The 20,550-nt window shown below is 39.0% G+C and overlaps 1 protein-coding gene across 1 annotated transcript; it reads left to right on the top strand.

Moving 5' to 3' along the window:
• The first annotated feature begins 255 nt into the window (after positions 1-255).
• LOC140234693 (ubiquitin-conjugating enzyme E2 K-like) lies at positions 256-18,891 on the top strand. The gene is made up of 5 exons (XM_072314728.1): positions 256-501; positions 4,068-4,223; positions 9,286-9,468; positions 14,971-15,099; positions 17,672-18,891. The coding sequence occupies exons 1-5, from the start codon at positions 439-441 to the stop codon at positions 17,741-17,743; spliced, it is 603 nt and encodes a 200-aa protein (XP_072170829.1). The 5' UTR covers positions 256-438; the 3' UTR covers positions 17,744-18,891.
• The last annotated feature ends 1,659 nt before the right edge of the window (positions 18,892-20,550 follow it).

Below are 20,550 nucleotides of genomic sequence, written 5' to 3'. Positions count from 1 at the left end.
GTCTATTGAAGGAGGCAGACTTAATCAGAAGAAGAAGAAGGATTAGCAGCGACTATTTTAGCATTAAGTATAGCACAATGTATTTTAGCATCTTACTGAACAATTGTTTGTGACACGCAACATTATCAAATCTGCGCATCTCGCACCTCCCGATTTATACACGACCTGTCATTCGACGTAGATTCTGATTTGACCGTACACCACCGCGGCTCGCTCCGACCGTAATGCCGTATTCATTCAATACATACTGCAGTCAGTTACGCGGAGTGTAATGGCTTACCATTCCATGGCATAGGGTTTTAAAGATTATGTAATAAAACGGTGTATATAGGCCTACGGAGTCGCAGACACTCAGCTGCAAGGTCGTGTTTTTGTGTACGAATTTGTGATGCGTGGAACTCAATCGTCTTTGGCAGTGTCGTCATTTCACCAGTGAACATGGCAAATATTGCGACAAACAGGATACAACGGGAGTTGAAAGAAGTTATGAGCAGCGACGAGGTACATTTCGAATCGAAACGTTTTCAATGAAGATGGCATTCAATACACGACTGTAACTTTCTGCTGTTAACTTACTAACGTTATGCTGTTCTATCTGGTCTGAAGAATTGAGCACGTTACTAAAATACAGCTCTTCTCTTACCTGTCCAACAACGCTAGGTTTTAACTGAGCCCAGTCTGACCTATTTTTTTGACACAGTATCCATGGTATCCATTTTAAAATGATGATGAAGTAACGGTTAGAAATATTCAGCTAAGATTATCATGATTAATGAAGGAGGATGAAGTCATTTCAGACTCTGTTCCATGCTTTCTACTATTTGTACTAAATTTACTAATGTCAATTTGAAGATCCTCAAGATGCCTTTGCAGATAGGATATAAAATAAAATGGAGGTCCCCTAGCCCGACCAGACGCTGTTAATACGCTGTGCACTGGGCTGTGTATAGTTAGAGGTCCCCATGTGTGAGAGAGAGAGTCGCAACTCGTACATGTAAAAGATTCTGAGCGCTTCATTTATTCATCGCAAAGAGCAGGGTGCGTAACTTGGTGAAGTGGTCTGTTTGTGTTTCACATCCTCAACCCTGCATTGGAAATGTCCAGATCTAACTCAGTAACTGTTTAAATAGACCAATAAAGAAATAAAAGTTGTGTGATTTTCATGCATCGAGAGTTATTGTATAGGAGGTCTAATATTGATCACAGCCTACAGGAAAATGGAAACCATGCAGTTATGGAAGATGGAAGTTTCTGTATTTTGACAGGCACACAAATTGGCAAAATTAGCTGACAAGGTGTTTGCTTTGTAATGTCTCGCATGTCTCTGTCCCTTGCCATGGCATGTACTGTATTCAATAGACGGTCCATGATAGTGTGCACTGTACATGGAGTTGGTTACATATCGTCGCCGGTCACACGAACCGACGAATCCCTCAGGTTTGCGTAAGAATGACAATTCGAGAAAATCGCGTTTGAAGTTAACCCATTTTTGACTTATGGTTGCTACACTTTCATGTCTATAATTTCCAATTATTTTTGTAGTACATCAGACTTCAATTCTTGCTCTAACTTGTGAAGTTTTTATCGAATTGTATTGTTCACAATAAGCGGAAAATCGTCAAAGAGCTGCATGCATGTATTTTCGGTCTGCAAAGCACGTCATTTTACATGTGTGTCCATATGTACATGTACATTGAGCGTTGTCATTGTCAACTCATGTATTACATAGTACGCGCACTGCGCGCGCGGTCAATGAACTGTTGGATCTCAAAAATTACACGCAAGTCAATGCGCACTGATTCGTCGGTTCGGTGACCGCGCGTACGCGCGGTCACCGAACCGTCGAATCGCCTGATTGTTTTAACACACGCGTCTATGGGGAAAACAAATAATATTCACAAATGGAATTACATACTTCTACAAAAGTGATAACTACGTAAAAATTACACCGAATTACACACTGAGAATTTCAGAATATGTAGTATGGAATATCTACTATCGAAATGATTGAAAATCTCAAAATCGAAAATTTGACCCAAAATCGAGTGATTCGTCGGTTTGTGTGACCGGCGACGATATGTACAAGTGAAAAAGCTACAGTTTGCCTGAGCAAACCATTTGTTTATAAATAATTAACTCTTTATGTGCCATGGCATAAACCCCCTGTGTGCCACATAATTTTGAGGTACCAAAATTGTCGTGCTTTGGGAAAACATCCTGTTTTTCAAATCCATGTAACTTTTATAGATTGCTGTTTAACTGGACCTGTAGTGAACAAAGCTATAGAGAAAATGCCCACATTTGCTTTGATGTAAGTATGACAAATCTGTTATTGGTTTTCTTTCAAATGACCAGAAACTACATTATTACAAAAAGGCATGACTTTTGCACACAAAATAGTGACAGAAACTTAGATTTTACACAGAAATCCAGTAAGGGAACACCGCTTGCTAGTTAATCACAACACAAAATGAAAGCTATATGTGAGAGGAATGAAATTGCGAGAAAAGCTTTCATTGGATTGTGGCCTTTGGCGACTTATCGATCGGTTCAGGCGGGTTTGTGCGTTTGAGCAGAATATGCAAAGTTGGCACGCCGTCGACTGAATCGGACGTGTGAACATGGCACATAAAGAGTTAATTGGATACCCGTACTATTCTGCCAAGTGGCAAAGTTGGAACAAGGGGCGATGAAAAACCAAGAATAGATATGGTTTCAATTGTTAAACCAAACAAATCACATTACATTGTCAATTAGATTATTAATACTAACCCAGCTTCAGTGCTTCAAATTAGTTCTGAAATGTGAATTAGGGATAGAACAACCAATGTAAAAATGTTAATCAGTTCAATCAATGTTAATTATCATAAAATGTACAAACTGTGAATAATAGCTTTATTGAAATTGTTTCTAGAATAAACTGTCTACAGTTATGACTTATTGAGAAAAATAGCGATATCTCCTTATATCTTGAGCTTCAAGTTGCAAAATTAGTATATTATTGTATTGATGTAACTGACCTACACTTGTGCATCAAATGTGATAAACTTACAACATTTCCAAAATCACTGCTCCCGATGTTAAACAGTGGCTTTAATGTTTGATAGAGCAACATTCTCAGTGTGGTAGAGTGATTTCACAATATCTTGCTTCACTGAATAAACCCTGTGAGAAATGATAATTTGCTAGAGTAAGTTTTTATGTCTGACAGAGGTCTTGCAGCCCAAGTTCATTCCTGGAAGCAAAATATAATAGTTACATGTATGTGCAAAACCCGTCAATCATGTGGCTCTGTAGTGATTTTGACAGTTAGTCCCTTTTAAGATTAATGCACTCATCTTACAGTAGTTTCGTATGTGGGTGTTGGCACCTAATCAATTTTTGTGAATGCTCATGTACGTACACTTGTTATAGTAGAAGTTCTATGGTCTGTTGCACAAATATGCTGCTAAAAGACCTTGAAATCAGAGCACTGCATGTAGTGCTCATTTATTTCCACATTATGTTCTTTTTTACAAAATTCTCAATTGTTTCCTGATGTAGAGAGGTCACAGTTGCAACATATACTTAATTTGTTCATTTTTCCACCATCTAGCCAAAGTGACAGACTCATACAACTTTCCTGACAGTGAATTGTACTGCATTTTGCCCAGGCAAGTGGGCGGGTTTGTTAGAACCTCGAGGAAGTTGATAACATCATTATGTAAGACTATTTTGTGTTTTACAGATTTTTTTTTAATGTGTTTTTGTTTGCTTTTGCTGTGAACAACTTTTGTTTTGATCTCTAGAATGTAAAAAAAAAAGTTAACCTGGTATGTCACATCAGACTTGTATTTGTTGATAATTGTCATGTTTCAGTCATATTACCATGAGCTCAATATCTTGGAAGTTTGGGATATATTCAGTCTGTCAGTAAACCTTTCCAGCATACAGTCAAATCAACTTTAAAGATTTAAGTCTAACCAACCAGGAACATGATAGTTGATGTTGTATTGTGTTTATATCGATGTCAAGCCTGAGGGAGCAATATTTTGCAATTATTTGTTTCTTTTTAAATCTGCCCCAAGGCCATCAAGAACCAGATCAAGATAGTCCTACCCATGGATGATGACTACTCGGAGCTCCAAGGTGAAATCACAGGGCCACCGGACACGCCCTATGAAGGGGGCAGATTCAAACTTCACATCAAAGTTCCTGAGACGTACCCCTTCAATCCTCCTCAGGTAATGAACAAAAGAAGAAAAATAACAACAGATCTCCACCTCAAAAAGCCAGTTCTGAGTTCCACTTTGCCCATGAGCAGAAAAAAGTGAATTGTCCCAACAGGCATGTTGGTTTATAAACTCTGAGATAAAGCGACTGTGATATAGTGTGGTACTGCAAAACCAGAAAGATTCCCGGCACGAAACTTTCACGAATTGGAGCCAACAGCCCTTTCTTTTTTTTTTTTTTTTTTTTTTTGCATGAAACTTTTGCAAATTGCTGTTGACATTCAGCTCATTGTATTTAAAAAGACCCAAAAGACTTCCACCTGCATTTTACTTGCGAACCTTGATTCCTTGCAAAATTTGTGAAAGTTTCATGCGTGGGAAAATTTGTGGCTTTGCAGTATTTAATGATTAATTATTCATGTTTAAAAGCTTTATAAATTGTGCTTGCCAGCACATCCACATGACAGCAAGTTTGGTATTTGGCAATGTTAAAAGAAAAAAATTGTTCATACATTCAACAGAAAAATACTGAAATGGATGCTTCCCCGTGTTTATATTAATAGACCATTCTTGTCATCTGGTCCCCCATGCAAGTTCATTCTTTTATTAAACGTGATTGATGAATGAAAGCATGAGAGTATTAATCAGAGGGGTGAACTTTCTTCAGTTGATTGATGAATTCCATAGATTGTTAAACCACATGGGTGTATGCAAGGGGGGGGGGGGGGGTCGGGAGGGTCGTACGACCCCCCCAAATTTTCAAAAGGTCCACTTTTTGTAACAGGCATTTTTGTTTTTCAAGGGGTCGAGGGCTTTTTACCCTGTATACAACAGGGGAAAAAAGTGACCAGGTGGTGTTCCACCAAATTGTCAAAAACCTCGGAAATTTCGTAACTTAGGTTTAATCTGCCATAACTTATTTCTTAGGCTTAAGCCGCACTGCCATGTTTATTAATTTTCCTGTCTCCCATCAGCAACTCATCGAACTGGTTGCCTAGACTACACACTTACAGCCGGCCTTATTACTTGTGCCTTACCCTATGATAACCGCGGCCGTTTGAATTATGGCCTAACCTATATTGTCCTGTAAGGAGAATGTTATAATTCATACACATGTTTTCAACTCCTGTCCTTTTGGATTGAGATTGAAGTGCATATTCTACTTTCTTATTATATTCGGAAGCAAAGTTAGGCAGGATTGACTAGCTCTGGGAGTATCGTCAACTCTGGAATACTTGCATTACATGGTCCGCAAAACTTTTTACTATATACTCTAGGATTTAAAAGGAAGGTGTAGCTCGTCAGCAACTTTTTTAAATGCAGTTTTCAACTAACCGATTCACGAACTTGTAAGTGACCAACTCAGGTTTAATCACCAGTTTTAACATAAATGAGTTTTTCTAAGTATGCCGAAAAAGTCACTTTTATATTCACCAAATGGCCCCATTTTAAGATATAAAATTCAAAAACTCCCCACCGTGGGAGTGGGGACACCCCCCTCCCACACCCTCCCCCGCTCGGTCGCTCCGCTCCCTCGCAAAGGTAAAGGTCCAAAAATTGTGATTACGACCCCCAAGAAAAAATCCTGGATACACCCCTGGACCAACTCAGGTTTTATCACCAGTTTTAACATAAATGGGTTCTTTTCTAAGTATGCCGAAAAAGTCACTTTTGTATGCACCAAATGGCCCCATTTTAAGATATAAAATTCAAAAACTCCCCACCGTGGCAGGGGGGACACCCCCCTCCCACACCCTCCCCCCGCTCTGTCGCTCCGCTCCCTCGCAAAGGTAAAGGTCCAAAAATTGTGATTACGACCCCCCCAGAAAAAATCCTGGATACACCCCTGAACCATTGGGCAAGCTCATACACTAAGTTGCTTTGAAAACAGATGAATTGCTTCAAAATCAACTGAGAAAAAAGTAAATCTTGTTTGTGCTAATGTGGACATGAGCTAACTCCTAACTGGCTAATTATTTCATGACCAACGTGTGATATTCCTTTTCTCCAGCCACCGTTTTGACAGCCTTTGCCGAGTGCATTTGATGAATACCATCGCCCATTAAGATGGCTTATGAGTAATGGATGTAATTTTTGTTTGCCTGTACAACCTATCGTACACTTTACCAATTAGCACCTAGAGGTTGCTATGTGAACCTTTACTCACTTAAAAAAGGAAGCAGTGGTTTTTATGCCTCCGCCACGAAGTGGTGCCAGAGGCATTATTACTCTATAATCTGAGATTAAATTACAGAGTAAAGTAATCCAGGGATGACATGAACCATGCAAAGACGCACTGTATACATTTTTTTTTCTCTTTTTTTTCTTTCACATAACCAAATACTGCACACTCCCCGCATTCCTGCAAACATTCAGAACATTACAAAGGGAGAAATGATAATCTGTTGGAACATTTAAAAAGCAACAGAGGGTCATCAAAGTTTGTGGTGTCCTGTATTGATCCCCCTTGGGACTCATTTATAATGAATGTATGGCAAAACCTGTATATAGATGAAATGTAAATAAAGTTACATATCACTGTGTGCACTAGTGACTGTTTTGTCACCTCCAGTTGTTGCTGCAAGTGTTTTCAATATGTTGCAGTTGTTATAATACACATTTTCAGCTGAGTAAGATATCTGGCCGTACTAAAAAAGAAGAAGATGAAAGATTATGACACATGGATTGATGTCAATAATTATTGTTTCTTGCATCCTACTGATCTATCTGGCTTCAAAAATGTGCAAGCTGAAAGTTCCTACATTGTACATGTACAGATGACACTGAAGAGGCTACCCTGGATAAAATCAGACCTTATTATTATCAAACTGTGATTGTCCATCACTCAAATATGTCACTGATAATGATGAGATATTTCAACAATACTGAAACAGCAAAGTTTAGCTTACATAAAGACAGGTATAATTCTTATGACATAGTTATCAAATCCGTTGACATGTGATGACGCGAGAGTACACGTAGAACCCATTTCCTTGTCCACCAGAATTTTGAATATGGTTAGGATATTAAATACACGTAGATAGTTTTGGAAATAGTGGGCTTTTTATATACCAGTTTTGTGGACTGAAAGTGATTCGGAATGATTTTGAATAAAAGAGAGAATTGCAACACACACACACACACGCACACACACACACTGACAGAGTATGGAAGGTATGGAACATTGATCAGGAAATAAGTAGTATGCAAAGCAGGAAAACAAAGATGGTTGTGTTTTGTACTTTGAGGGTCTTGCACTCTTAATGAAAGTGTTACACAAACAAAAATGAACAATTTGCATACATTCTGTTCGACCATGAGAAGAAAAAAAAAATCTCGTTTTCTTTTTTGTTGTTGAAAAGGTACAATTTTTGTATTGATTCTGTTAGAGAGGCGCAACAATGTTGAGCCAAGCCTTTGTTTTCAATAAGTGACCCTTACATTCCATGCATGCTTAGCACCCTGGGGGAAAACTATTTTAACAATTCGAGACAACACACATACGCACACTCACCCACACGCATACACACAACATGACACACAAAGATAGTGTCTTATTTCCTTTTCATTTCTTGATAGTCTTATACAAGTGTACAAAGTGATTCTGAATCAATGATTTTGTCAAAATTATCAAACTTGAAAAACAAAGTCCTGAAATATGTGCTTGTTTCTCTTTTTTCAGGTTTTGTGGCAAAATATCTCCCGGTTTATTGCCAGAGTGTTTCTGTTTCAGAATGTAGCTACTGTATTAAGAGCATAATGGCCTTCAATGCTCAGTTACAAGGCATTATAAAGTAATAAAAGCCCTTTTTCTGGGCGCTCCAAGTAGCTTCAAATATATCCTTCTCTTTGGTAGGTCATTTGAATACTATCAGAACTTATGCAGTGCCACATTTGAGATTGAATTTTGTTATCAGTTGCCACCGTACAATGTTTAAATCTTGTTTGCTTCCTTGTAATGCCTATGCCCATCCTGATGAACGTGTTTGAAAGGAATGTGAAAATCATACAAGCAGCTGTGCATGAAATGATAGTGACACGTCAGCCACTTTACAGTATTGAGTACTACTCAGACTGCAGTATGCCTGGTTCTCTTTATACACACTCTTGTAATGCTTTGCAAATGAGGACTGTCATTGGTGGTAATGCTACACATGTACTTCATGGTGGTTTTATGTTGGGAATGTCTTGAGTTGACTAATAATTGGCAAAAATTGTCAACATGCCAAAAATAGTGCCTCCTATATCAAAAATGCAAAGTATACACTCTGCAAGGTGGGTAGTACTAACTCTTTACTGCAAAAAGGGTAATATGCCCTACATTGTACGTTTCTTCTCCATTGCTGTGGTGTTCCAGTTGTAAATCCTGACAAAATGGTCCAACAAGTTCCAATCCACAAAAGATTGTCCATTTGAAACTCAATGGCATACATGGACCATCAGGGGTCTCAGTGAACTTTTTTTTTTTAACTAGCCAGGCGGACTACTTAGAATCAATTTTGACACTAAAGCAATATTTTGGCTAGCCAGACGGACTAGTAACTTCAGAATTTTATGATTTTTAGCTAGTCCGACGTGATTTTGGGTGGCCAATGGCCAGCAGACCATCATCAATTTCGAACCCTGATGGTATATATTTCACAAATTCTATGAATCAACTGATGTTGGCAGAATTCCCCGTGTACCTCTCATAACATTTTTATGCAGTTCTCCTTGGTGCAAAATTGCTTGTTATGCTGCCCAAAAGGGGGTGATAGCTATTTCTCATTACATCACTGGTTCTTACATTGTGTATGTGAACTTCACTACTTACAAAATTGTTTTACAAGTGTGAATTCACAAAATATTCCCATACATGTAGCTAAATATGTGGCACATACAGTATCCCCTGAGCTGACCTCCACTGCAAGTGACACTTCAAATAATATACGCGTATTCCTCATACAAATTGAGCACAGAATAGGAGTGACTATTTTGCATGATGTATAATCTAAACATGAATTTGTCCCGATCAGCTGTAACTATAAGTAATGCACCCTGGATCTCTTCCCAAACCTTTTTCTTGAACCGGCAGGTGAAATTTGTGACCAAGATCTGGCACCCGAACATCAGCTCGGTTACGGGAGCCATCTGTCTGGACATCCTGAAGGACCAGTGGGCGGCGGCCATGACACTTCGCACCGTCCTCCTCTCCCTCCAAGCCCTACTGGCTGATGCGGAGCCTGATGACCCCCAGGACGCGGTGGTGGCCAAACAAGTGAGTGTTTAGTGCAGGCAATCAATATACTGTAAAACAAGGAATGTTTGCGTGCATTTTCGTGAGTGCCAACATTCGCGAAATCAAAATGCACGCGAAAGTTCTTGCCTACATTATATGCATTGGACGCCAGTGGCAATTCACGAAAATTTCATGCCGCCAGAAAGGTCGTCAGCTCCAATTCGCGAAATTTTCATGCCGCGAATATATTGTGTTTGACAGTAATGATTTCTGGATGTAGCAAAAGCGCCCTCGTTATGAAGCTAGGGATAGTATTGAAAAGTGCTTATAAAAAAAAACAAACAAAGTGCTCAATTCTTCATGTCAGTTTATATTCAGCTTGCGTGTGTGTGGATGTGTGTCATTTGTGCGCTATGGTAATTGGTATGCTTATTTTGCGTACAGTCTGTCCACAATTACAGTATGTCAGCATGCACAATGAATGGGGGTACACAATGTACCTTTATGTACTTCTGGTGGCTTTAAAGGTGCATAGTCCCAGTAGTGTAGAGGGCGCTGTTGATGATACTGTCGATCACCGTTAGCATTGATACGAAGATAGCCGAAGTTGAGCTGTCATCAAGAGTAAAGCGTGTACGTGTTGCTAAGTAACGTTGCCTTCATTGTCTTCTCTGCTTAACACGCAGTCTGTAGTAATGCCAGGGTGCGTGCATATGTGCTTCTTATTATGACATCACAAAAGAAGTTTGCTGAAGCTGTCATCCCCCTCAGCCGAATCATGAGCGGAACTGTGATCAGACCACTGACTACAGTGAATCGGACTTCTTCGGACTCGGGGAAGTGGGCCAAAGCGTAAGCGCTGAAGAGGAGTCGATAGCGTACGTCTCTATAGGAAACTTGCGCCGTGCGCCCGCGTACGCATTTGACTAAAACACCGGGACCATGCACCTTCTAAGTTGTGCATGCGGCAATGTACAGCGTGCTTTATTGGGTGTGTAAAATGATGGTGCAGGCAGGCACGTGAGTACTTCCAAAGTGCATTCAAGTTGACATTTTAAGGGAAATTCTATCCTGATATCATAATGTTTTGGATTAAAACAGAAAAATCAAAGAAGTAGATCTGTGAAAATATGGGGGGTGGGGGGGGGGGGGAGGTAACACAGACACATCAAAAAAGTATTTATTTTTGTAGACCTGTTCTTGGCATGTAATAAGAGTTATACTTCGTTGCATGTCCTCCTCAGCAGATACAGTGTAGGTTCTGTTTGTGCCCAAATATTTGAGAAAAATAAAAATAAGAGAAATTTTGTGTACAAACCATATGGAAAGCTGCTTAACACCTACATCACACAGAGTTGCCAGTTTGTCTAATAATCTCTATTCCATTTTAGATTGATCACCATTTTATGTTTTTCCAAAAATTTTTCATTGATGTACATTGTACCGCTCTGATTTTTAGCTCACCTGAGCCAAAGGCTCAAGTGAGCTATTGCGATCGCTCTTCGTCCGGCGTCCGTCGTGCGTAAACTTTTTACATTTTCATCTTCTTCTTGAAAACCCCAAGACCGATTTTCACAAAACTTGGCAGGTAGCATCCCTAGGAGGTTAGGATCTCAATTTGTTAAAATGGGCACCATGCCCCACCCAAGAGGCCCCCAGAGGGCCCCAACCCCCCCCCCCCCCCAAAAAAAAAAAAAAAATTAAGGAATCTTTAAAAATCTTCTTCTCTAGAACCAGAAGTGATAGAGCTAAGTTAGTACTATGAGTTAGTACATAGAACAATTTTGTTCATGGCAGAATCAGGGGTGCCCCCCCTTGGGACCCAGGGGAGGGGAGGGGTCCTAACGGGGCCTAAATTGTACATTTTCATCTTCTTCTTGAGAACCCCATGACCCATTTTCATCAAACTTGGCAGGTAGCATCCCTAGGGGTGTAGGATCTCAATTTGTTCAAATGGACACCGTGTCCCACCTGGAGGGCCCCAAGGACCCCAAACCTCCCAAAATTAAGGAATCTTTAAAAATCTCTTGAATCAGAAGTGATAGAGCTAAGTTAATACTATGAGTTAGGACACTAAAGACTGTAGTTTCAAGTTTGTTTGATAGCAGATCCAGGGGTGCCCCCCCCCCCTTTTGCGGGTAGGGGGGAGGGGTGGGGAGGTCCAAATTGGGGCCTAAATTGTACATTTTTATCTTCTCCTTGAAAACCTCGTGATGGATGTCCTCCAAACTTGGCAGGTAGCATCCCTAGGGGGTTAGGATCTCAATTTGTTAAAATGGGCACCATGCTCCTTGGCCCCCCATCCCCCCAAATTAAGAAATCCTAAAAAAAAAAGTGTTCCTCTGTAGAACCAAAGTGATAGAGCTAAAATTGATACTATTGGGGGGGGGGGGGTCCGAATTTGGGCCCTAATTGTACATTTTCATCTTCTACTTGAGAATGCCTGGTCAAATTTTGGTAGACCTGTTAGTGACTGCGTGAAAGGTGAACTTGCGATACTCAGGTGAGCACTAGACCCACGGGTCTCTTGTTTTTTTTTTCATTATCTTACTTTAAGCAACATAATACTGCAATTAATTTCCCATCAATAACAGAGAAAAATGTGATGAACAGGTTGGTAGAAGTTTCAGCAAAAGTTTACATTAGGTATTAAAGACATTTATGGCGATTTATAAGTTTCTCATAATGTGTTGTCATTTCCCCCCTGAAAGTCATAAGCACCAGGTTATTGCCACATAATGAAATATTTATGCAAAGGATATTGGTTGTGTTTTTGTTGTTGTTTTTTGCAACCCGATAACCAATTTTATGTGAAGGATATGAATTCATTATATTTTTTTTTCATGTCAAACAAGTTAGGTGAAAATGTGTGTGCAGTTCTGTGGGAGGGGAATGAGACCATGACATCCTGATTTCATCTAATTTGCATATGTGCTTGCTGCAGGCGTCAATAGGGAGCTTTAGATCTGCGACGCGGACGTTTAAGACGACAATTGCGTTGGCTGTTCTCCGCTCTCCCTGTGTCATGTTGCAAAGTAGCTTTAGATTACGCGAGGACCCAGCCTAAACAAAGTTAAATGACACTCCCATCTAGGATCATTTCATCAAGTAGCTCTCTGCGATGTGAATTTGAGCGGACGCAAAAATAACCCAGAATGGACTGTGCACTTTCATAGGACACTAGGTTGATTTTCATAAGCAAATTTGTGCATGCATAAAACTTTTTTTTTTTTTTCCTGTGGATGTCCGTGTCGCAAAAACCTAAAGCTCCCTATTTTGTTATAAAAAAACATGTGAAATGTTACAATTCTGCAACTCTTAGAAATCCAGTTCTGATGAAACCTCCAGTTTCTGCCAATTTTGTATGTGTGATCATGCTCTGAAGTCGCGAGAGCCACTGTGAACATGGTGTTTGCACTTTACACTTATCTCTCTGCATCCTGGAAGATGTACACTGTATTACACTTCAAGTTTTTTTTTTTCAGGAAAACTGCATCAAAATCTTGTATCAGATTTGAAACACATGTGAAAAACAAGGTTTTTGAAGATGGTCTGAATCCATACCAACTGCACCGTCAATATTACATTTGTCAGCCTGCCCCTTTTCAAAGTGGCTGTCTTACAAGTGACCGTGCTTTCGTGGGAAATGTCCCGTGTAGTCGTCGATGACGATGCAAAGTAGTTCAAGTGTCCTTGAAAGCATAGTTTCATTTATGACACCAGAACATCAATAAACAATACATGTAGACAAACAATATTCAGTGCAATGTAGAAATCTATGCTACCATATAGATTCAGGAAGTCCTACTTGTATTTAATTTAAATGAGCTTGGTACACAGTTTGACTATTCACGCAGCTGCCTTTACTGCTGCCAATGATAATGATGATGATGATGTCTTCTTTTATGTTGGACCATTGCTAAAAGGGGAAGTTTTTTATATTGTCTTGTTTTCAAACGTGCATGTGGATTCATCATAAGTACTGATAGAATGGGAAGCACTGGTGGATGTGAGGGTATCAGACAGTCCATTCAAAAGTCATAAATTTAAAAAGTTTAGATAGATTTTATGTGTTGCCTTCTCCAGATTGCACCAATGCATGATATCACAACAGTAAAGCGATATACAGAGCATGTGACATTGTAGATATTTCACTAAAATCTTCAAATTTCAGGATTACTATATCGATAGAGCCCTTCTCTTAATATACAGTGTATCTCAATAATTGAAAATGTGCACGTTCAGAAAAAAAAAACACAAATTGTGAATTTTTCTTTTTTTCATTTGTAAATGTCGTTCTGCTACTGAGACATCCCAATGTGTCTTGCAGATCCTATCTGTAGAGGTCAGCACATGGCATTAACTTAATCAATACTTTTTGAATTCAGAACTATTGATAAAATTGTTCAGCTTGCCTCATACTTTGACTGAGCTTTATAATTATAGTCAATATAATTACTATGTGTATGGAGAAATCCCCCTCCCCCCAGTAATTCAGTCCTGCTTTCCCTGCAGCATTATGTACAGCAACTGTAAGTGTATGTTCACAGAAAAGAATGAAAGTGAGAGAAACAAAATTTCCCCTAGGTATCACATTTCACCGGTCATTTATATTTGTATTTCATGGGCAAAACTGTTATGTTTGTTTGTTTTTTTCCACTCGACTTTCTATGGATGTTTTGCCTGAGTTCGCTGCATTTGTTTATTCAATTTTTCTTTTCCAGTGTTTGATAACATTGCGTGTTAATGAGATACTTGTACATTCAGGAGGGAAACAAAGGCCCGTGGGTAAAGCATGTTCATATTTCACTAGAAACGATTGGAAATAAAACATGCATTAGGGGATTTATGTTTCTTTTGGAATACAAAAGCGAGTGACAATGATAATTATGCAACATACATTGTAACCTTAAGTTATCTCAAACAATTATTTCTACTATTAGCTTATTTCTCCTGCATAGGTTTGTACCAAATTTACCTATTTGTAAGACCAAGGTCTGTCAAGAGAAATGCTATGCTTGAGTAACCCAACCAACAGCTTGCCTTGATTCTAAACATTTCGTAAAAATAATGTATTTGCTATCAAGATAAAAGTACCACAGTATGATGATATGATTTTTTTGTGTGTGTGCGTGTGTGTGTGTGTGCAGTACACACATAATTTGCACTCTGCGTGTATCTGTACATGTGTCAAAATGCACCCTTGTGGGTATAATTATCAGCAATTCTTGGAGAAAAAAGAAAAAAGGAGATTGATGACCGTACTCTGTTTCTGTATTACCAGTTCTTGTTGCGATACAAGATTTCTGTGTTTCTGCCACAAAGTGTCGCCGGAGGCACTGTGTTTTCTTGTTGTTTGTCTGTCCGTTCGTCCTTCCATGTATGTAATTGATTTTGCAGACGATGTACATGCAATTTAAGAACCGTTTGTGATATCCATATGAAACTTTGTGTATGTATGTTTTGATTTTGTGTACGTGTCTTTTTCGCTATTAAAGTTATGTGTCATTATTTTCCCCTGCCCCTTTCCCCTTCATACAGTACAAAGATGACCATGAAGAATACATCAAGACCGCGAGGCACTGGACGTCGGTCTATGCTGGGGGTAGCATGAGAAACGGCGAGCTCGAAACAAAGGTCAAAACGATAGTAGAGATGGGATTTGAAGAAGTGAGTGCTTTATTCAGTTCTTTTCCTTTTTTAAAGGTAGGGAATCCCATTTGCATGCCTCAAATGAAGAGTTGTATAAATACAGTGGTATGTTGAAGAGAGTATCATTTTAGAAACTCCCATAAAGTATTGAAAGTGGAAGGTAACATTTAGTACATTTTTATTGACCGTTAGATTTTGAATTGAATTTTTTTCGGGGCTCACCATAAATTCCAGTACATTACTAGGCTACCTTTGCAGACCCATGCACTGGATGTGTGTCCATCATGTATATTTTGCGAAGAAAGTTCAACAAAACTTACAAACATTTCTATATCCTTGCCACACACTCTATATGTTATTACATCAGCTCTTATACTTTTAGATTTGTGTTTATAGATAAAAAAATACAGAAGACTGCAACAAAAAGGCTTAAGTGTGGCTGACACACAGAACTACTGAGTAGTTGAGTTTTGTGCATTATTCAAATTGTAGATAACTGTTGACTTCCAAATTTCTCAGCAGTGGCCTAAACAAGTCCCCTGAGGTTCATATTTAATGTTTTGCTGCATTTTGGGAGGTCTGTAAAAGGTATCCCCTACCTTTAATCATTTCAATCAATGAGGGTGGTTTGCTTTTTTTTTTTTTTTTTTTTTTTTGGCAAAGCCTTGAAAACTTACCTGAGCTTTGATTAATATAGGTTTGCTATCATTATGAATTAGTGTATGGTGTCCTGTTGGCATCTTATTTGTGCAGCAAAAAGTGTTTATAATATTGCCCAGTGTATATCCCTGCATTGCTTTTATTACACACATTTGGCCCTTCTTTTTCTCTTCAATTTAAATCACAGAGATTTTTTTTTGTGAAATTCTACTGCTACCATGAATGATGTTTAGTTTGTTGTATCAAGGCAAGAAGTCATTTTTGTAAGTTTGGTGCTAGTGTTGGGTGTGGTGTTACCAGTTGAGAAGCACTGCTTTATATGACATTTAGAATGTCAAAGTGTGGAGCAGTCCTTGTGTAATGGTTAGATGATAGTTCCCACAACCCGCCCTTACGACTATATTTATAGAGAGATTACTATGCTTTAACCCTAAAAAGACTGGGCTATTTTGGAGGTTTAAAGGACTGGGGGGGGGGGGGGGCATAATGGCCCCCCTAGAATCTTGGCCATGGAATTTCCGATAGTCGCCAAATTCGTCTTGCACCTAGTTTATGACGTACCCTACAAGAATGCATAGTTAATTTGACTAAAATTATCTTAATTTAAAATAAAAAAAAGATTACTGTAATTTTGTAATTAAGGCTAGTGAATTAAGCAAATATGCTAATTTTTATGGATTTTTTTTTTTATTTTGTGCCAATATGGTTGTCTAGTGATCCCTTAATTGTGAATATGTGAAACAAAGTTGTTTAACATGTATTTGTAAGAAAACTGATTGTCTAAGACCAAAAAATTAGGTAATGAATTAAACATAATCAAAATTGTATTTCCATTTCCAGATTTTGTTTTTCTTTATTTCTATTTCTTATATCATTGTTTTGATTTCATATGTTTTTAGATCAGATTTTGATAGCTGAAAAACAGAGTGTGCAAGGAAAACAAAAGTAACACAGAATCTTGCAAAACCTCATTCATTTTACACATTAACACATACAAATGCGCCATTTTTTGACTGACATGTGACCATAAAATGCTACGTAACACCAAAACCGCTGCAAGTATATACGCAAATTAGGTATCAAAAAATGCGTAAGACTCTAAAGGAAAAAAGTCATGAAGTCTTGGGGTGAGATCTTATAAATTCTGGAAGTTATTGCAAAATTTTCAAGGGGGGGGGGGCATGATGGCCCTTCCAGTCTTTGTAGGGTTAAAGCACTGTACACCATGCTTTCAAAGTATAATGTGACAAGTCACATACAGTTCGACCTCGATTATCCGGCCTCCTTTTATCCGGAAATCTCTATTATCCGGACGCGTTCACGCAGTGAAGGACTTTTTTTTCATCCAAAAATTGAGAAAAAACAGTGACTTTAATATCTTTCCATGGATCTATTTCACTAATTTCATAAGATGTGCATGAAGGTTTCTGAATATCTAATGAGGTAAAACATGTATGATTTTATGAGCGTATGAGGGTTACTTCCGAACTCATAATTTGTCTCTAACAATGATACAAAGTATGCACTGAGTTTATAGCCATGCTACTATATTACTGTTTGGTAATTCTTAGTTGTAAATTATTGATAAAGATATACTTTATTTTTGTGAAGAAGGGACTACAATTTTGCGCAGGCTAGCATAGATTTCACTACCGTTGCGGAGTACGCTACCTGCCTAGCTGCCAGTGCACTGGGACGGCAGCTTGGACGGCAGCTATGTACATTAACATTGTGTCTCCCATATCCGGCCAATTCGCTTATCCGGATGAGCGCCGGTCCCGACATGGCCGGATAATCGAGGTCGAACTGTACTTGATGGAATTCTGACCATATGCCACTTTCTGTAGATATTGGTTTACCTCAAAGAAGCAAAGACATAACTGCTTGCCATAATTTGTATCATTCTCTCCCGTTTGTTTCCCCACGTTAGACGTGTGCGAGAGAGGCACTATCGTCGTCATGTTGGGACATCGAGAAGGCTATCGAGAGTCTGACCAGTTGAAAGCGGCTCCCTCGCCCGTCTTCTCTTGGATTTGTTTTCTTGTTTATATTTAAGAATTTCTTTCATGGGCCATTGGATAGTGGACGATAGTTGGCCCGTGGCTTTTGCCAAAAAAAAAAAAAAAAAGGAATGAAAAAAAAAAAAGAGAGAGAGAAATATTGGGCTGCATCGTGAAAGTAATCCCTAGTCTGTGAAAGGGTAGTAACTGAGGGCCAACCAAGGATATGCCAGTGGACCACTGAGGGCGCCCTTCTGATCGTGTGACATGTATCGAGTTCTGTCATCCCCCTGTGCCAGTCCGGCGTGGATGATGTGGATTACTGAATGATGGACTTTTGTGGGAATCGGTGTAGGAACGGAGAGCTTGACATCCGAGGCACAAAAGCACTACCAGATTTCTATCTTTTGATTTTTTTTATTTGAATCTTCATGTACCATGCTTAAAGGGGATGGGGAGAAGTGGTATATGCAGGACGAGGGAATATGATGCTAATAAGTGGAGGAATATTAGAACCCCAGTTTTCATTCTCTATCATAGTGCATTGAAGTGGAAACCACTACTCTTCCTGGAAAGCTTACATGAAGAGATCATTTTGGTCCAGGATGAAGGCAGTGACCAACCGAAACTGTCATAATTGTTTGCGTGTGATCAGTGACCAACAGAGTGTAGGACGGCGGCAGCTGTTAACATAGCATTCTTTTTTGATAGTTTTTTCCAGTCAGTGATAATAATAATTGTTGTAATGAATCGAAAACTTAAAGAAAGCGGTTGAAACAGCCAAACCTAGGCTGTGGAGATTGTATTATTGTGTGGCAAGGAAGGGAATCAGTTATTAGCAGATGCCAGTGTTTATCTGGTATGCTTTATTGTTGGCTCTTATTTCAAAATGTCCAGATATTTCTGTCACTGTACCCCTACTGGGGAGATGTTGGTGATTCTTGTAGTCGCCCAAGGAGGCATTTCGTGAAGCGTTTTGTCGGAAATTTTTTCTGACAAATTTGCTCTCAGACAATCAGATGCAAGAAGATTTCAGTAGCTCATAACAGTTTGTCAGAAAAAAAAATATCTGAAAAAGCACTTCATGAAGTGCCCCCCTGATATCAGCCTTTGCAGGAAACAGCACTGGCAGTGAGTTATACAGTATATAGGACTCTTGGTTTGGTGAAGTCTTGCCACCAAAAAAAAAAAAAAAAAAAAAATGGCTGTTATTCAGGTTTCTAGTGACTGCTACATCAGAAGACTTAGTCAAATCTAACCTGAGAGTAGTATTTTTAATTCTTATCCAACTGTGTAAAACTTGTTATGATCTCTTGCAGTGATTTTTCAAATGCAATTCTAACTTAACTCTCTATGTGAAATATATTGCTTTCTGTGAAATGAAAAGTCGTACATCTAATCAAAGGCTATTAGATTCAAAGACGCATTGAGCCAACCAACCCAGTGTCGTGGGGCACCTGAAATATGATTTTCTTCATGTAATACTACAATTTCATGCTGGTTTCAGTCTGATTGTTTTTGATGACGACAAAATCAAAGACAGAAAGGTCAGGATCTGCCCTCATGTTTTCATCAGTGAAGCGCTTGTGGATGTGATATGAGGTGCCGCTGCAGTAGAATTTTGCAAACATGAATCTTAAGATGACAAGTAGTCCAGATTGTGTCACAAAAAGTTGCGTTAAGTCCCAAAGCAGCAAAGATTTGGCAAGTCAGCCACTTCACCACGAAAGCAACTACATCTGTACTTAAACCTGTTGAACACCAGTCCCGACTAGACTTAGACAGGTGTCTATGGGAAATGCATGCTATAGTATAAATCAGGCCGTCCGCAATGGGTTAGTAAAGCCTTTAAAGATCCTTTAAAGTGTTTGCTGCTGCCGCAGTGGTTGTTTCAATCACAGTGTGTTTGTGAGTGTAGAAAGGCTTCTGTTTAGTAGGGCTGGAATAAAAAAAAAAAAGGAGGTTGTGCAGGTATCTTCAAGCAGGGTCCTGTGTATTTAGTGTGCAAATGCAGCCCAGCTTGCTACGCATGTATGTCTGTTTTAAATCCATCTGAATACACCCCTCCCTCGCACCCTCCTTCACCCCTCCTCTTCTGCCCACTTATTTCCTCGCCTGCCAGCCCCCGCCCCCGTCAGTGTTCAGATTTTACCGTCAATTATTAGGTGCCGTACGTAGAACTCATCATGCAGCTCTAAAAAAAGAATAGAGAAGTAGAGGTTTTACTCCTCCATGTGTCATTGTGCTTGCTTTTTAAAGGTTGCATCAACTCCACATGACAGCCTTCTGTGATCCGTACCATAGCAGCCCACTGTTTGATCCACCTCAAGTAGTATTATGTTATCTGTGTCATCAAAGTCGCATCTGAACGGATATACTTTGGGTCCCTCATATTCATTGTGTCGGATGTGCTAATGATAGGACATTTTTTATGTCAGCATTTTGTTTTAGTTTTCAATTCTTTTATTTGCGCAATGTCCGCCACACGAGAATGTAACAGTATGGTGCATAGATTATCCTAGGTTTTCAAAGCAGAAAATAGCGTAGACGAAGTAAAATTAGTTTATACATAGTTCTAAACTAGACTGCTCCATACTCGTAGTCAATTTTGTATTTCTATCATTTATAAAAAATGAAAGACAAAAAAGTTGATGTAAATTTTGTGTATATTTGTTAGGTCAGTACTGCCGATACTGATTCAGAAAATATATATATATGATAACGATGTAGATGTTATGAACAGCATGTTTAAAATGTGAGGAGAGATGACGTTTAACAGACAAACATTGATTAGAAAATGTAAAGAAAT

This window comes from Diadema setosum, chromosome 11, assembly GCF_964275005.1.
Source record: "Diadema setosum chromosome 11, eeDiaSeto1, whole genome shotgun sequence".
Classification (NCBI taxonomy): Eukaryota; Metazoa; Echinodermata; class Echinoidea; order Diadematoida; family Diadematidae; genus Diadema; species Diadema setosum.
This window is presented reverse-complemented; position numbering and strand designations above follow the sequence as displayed.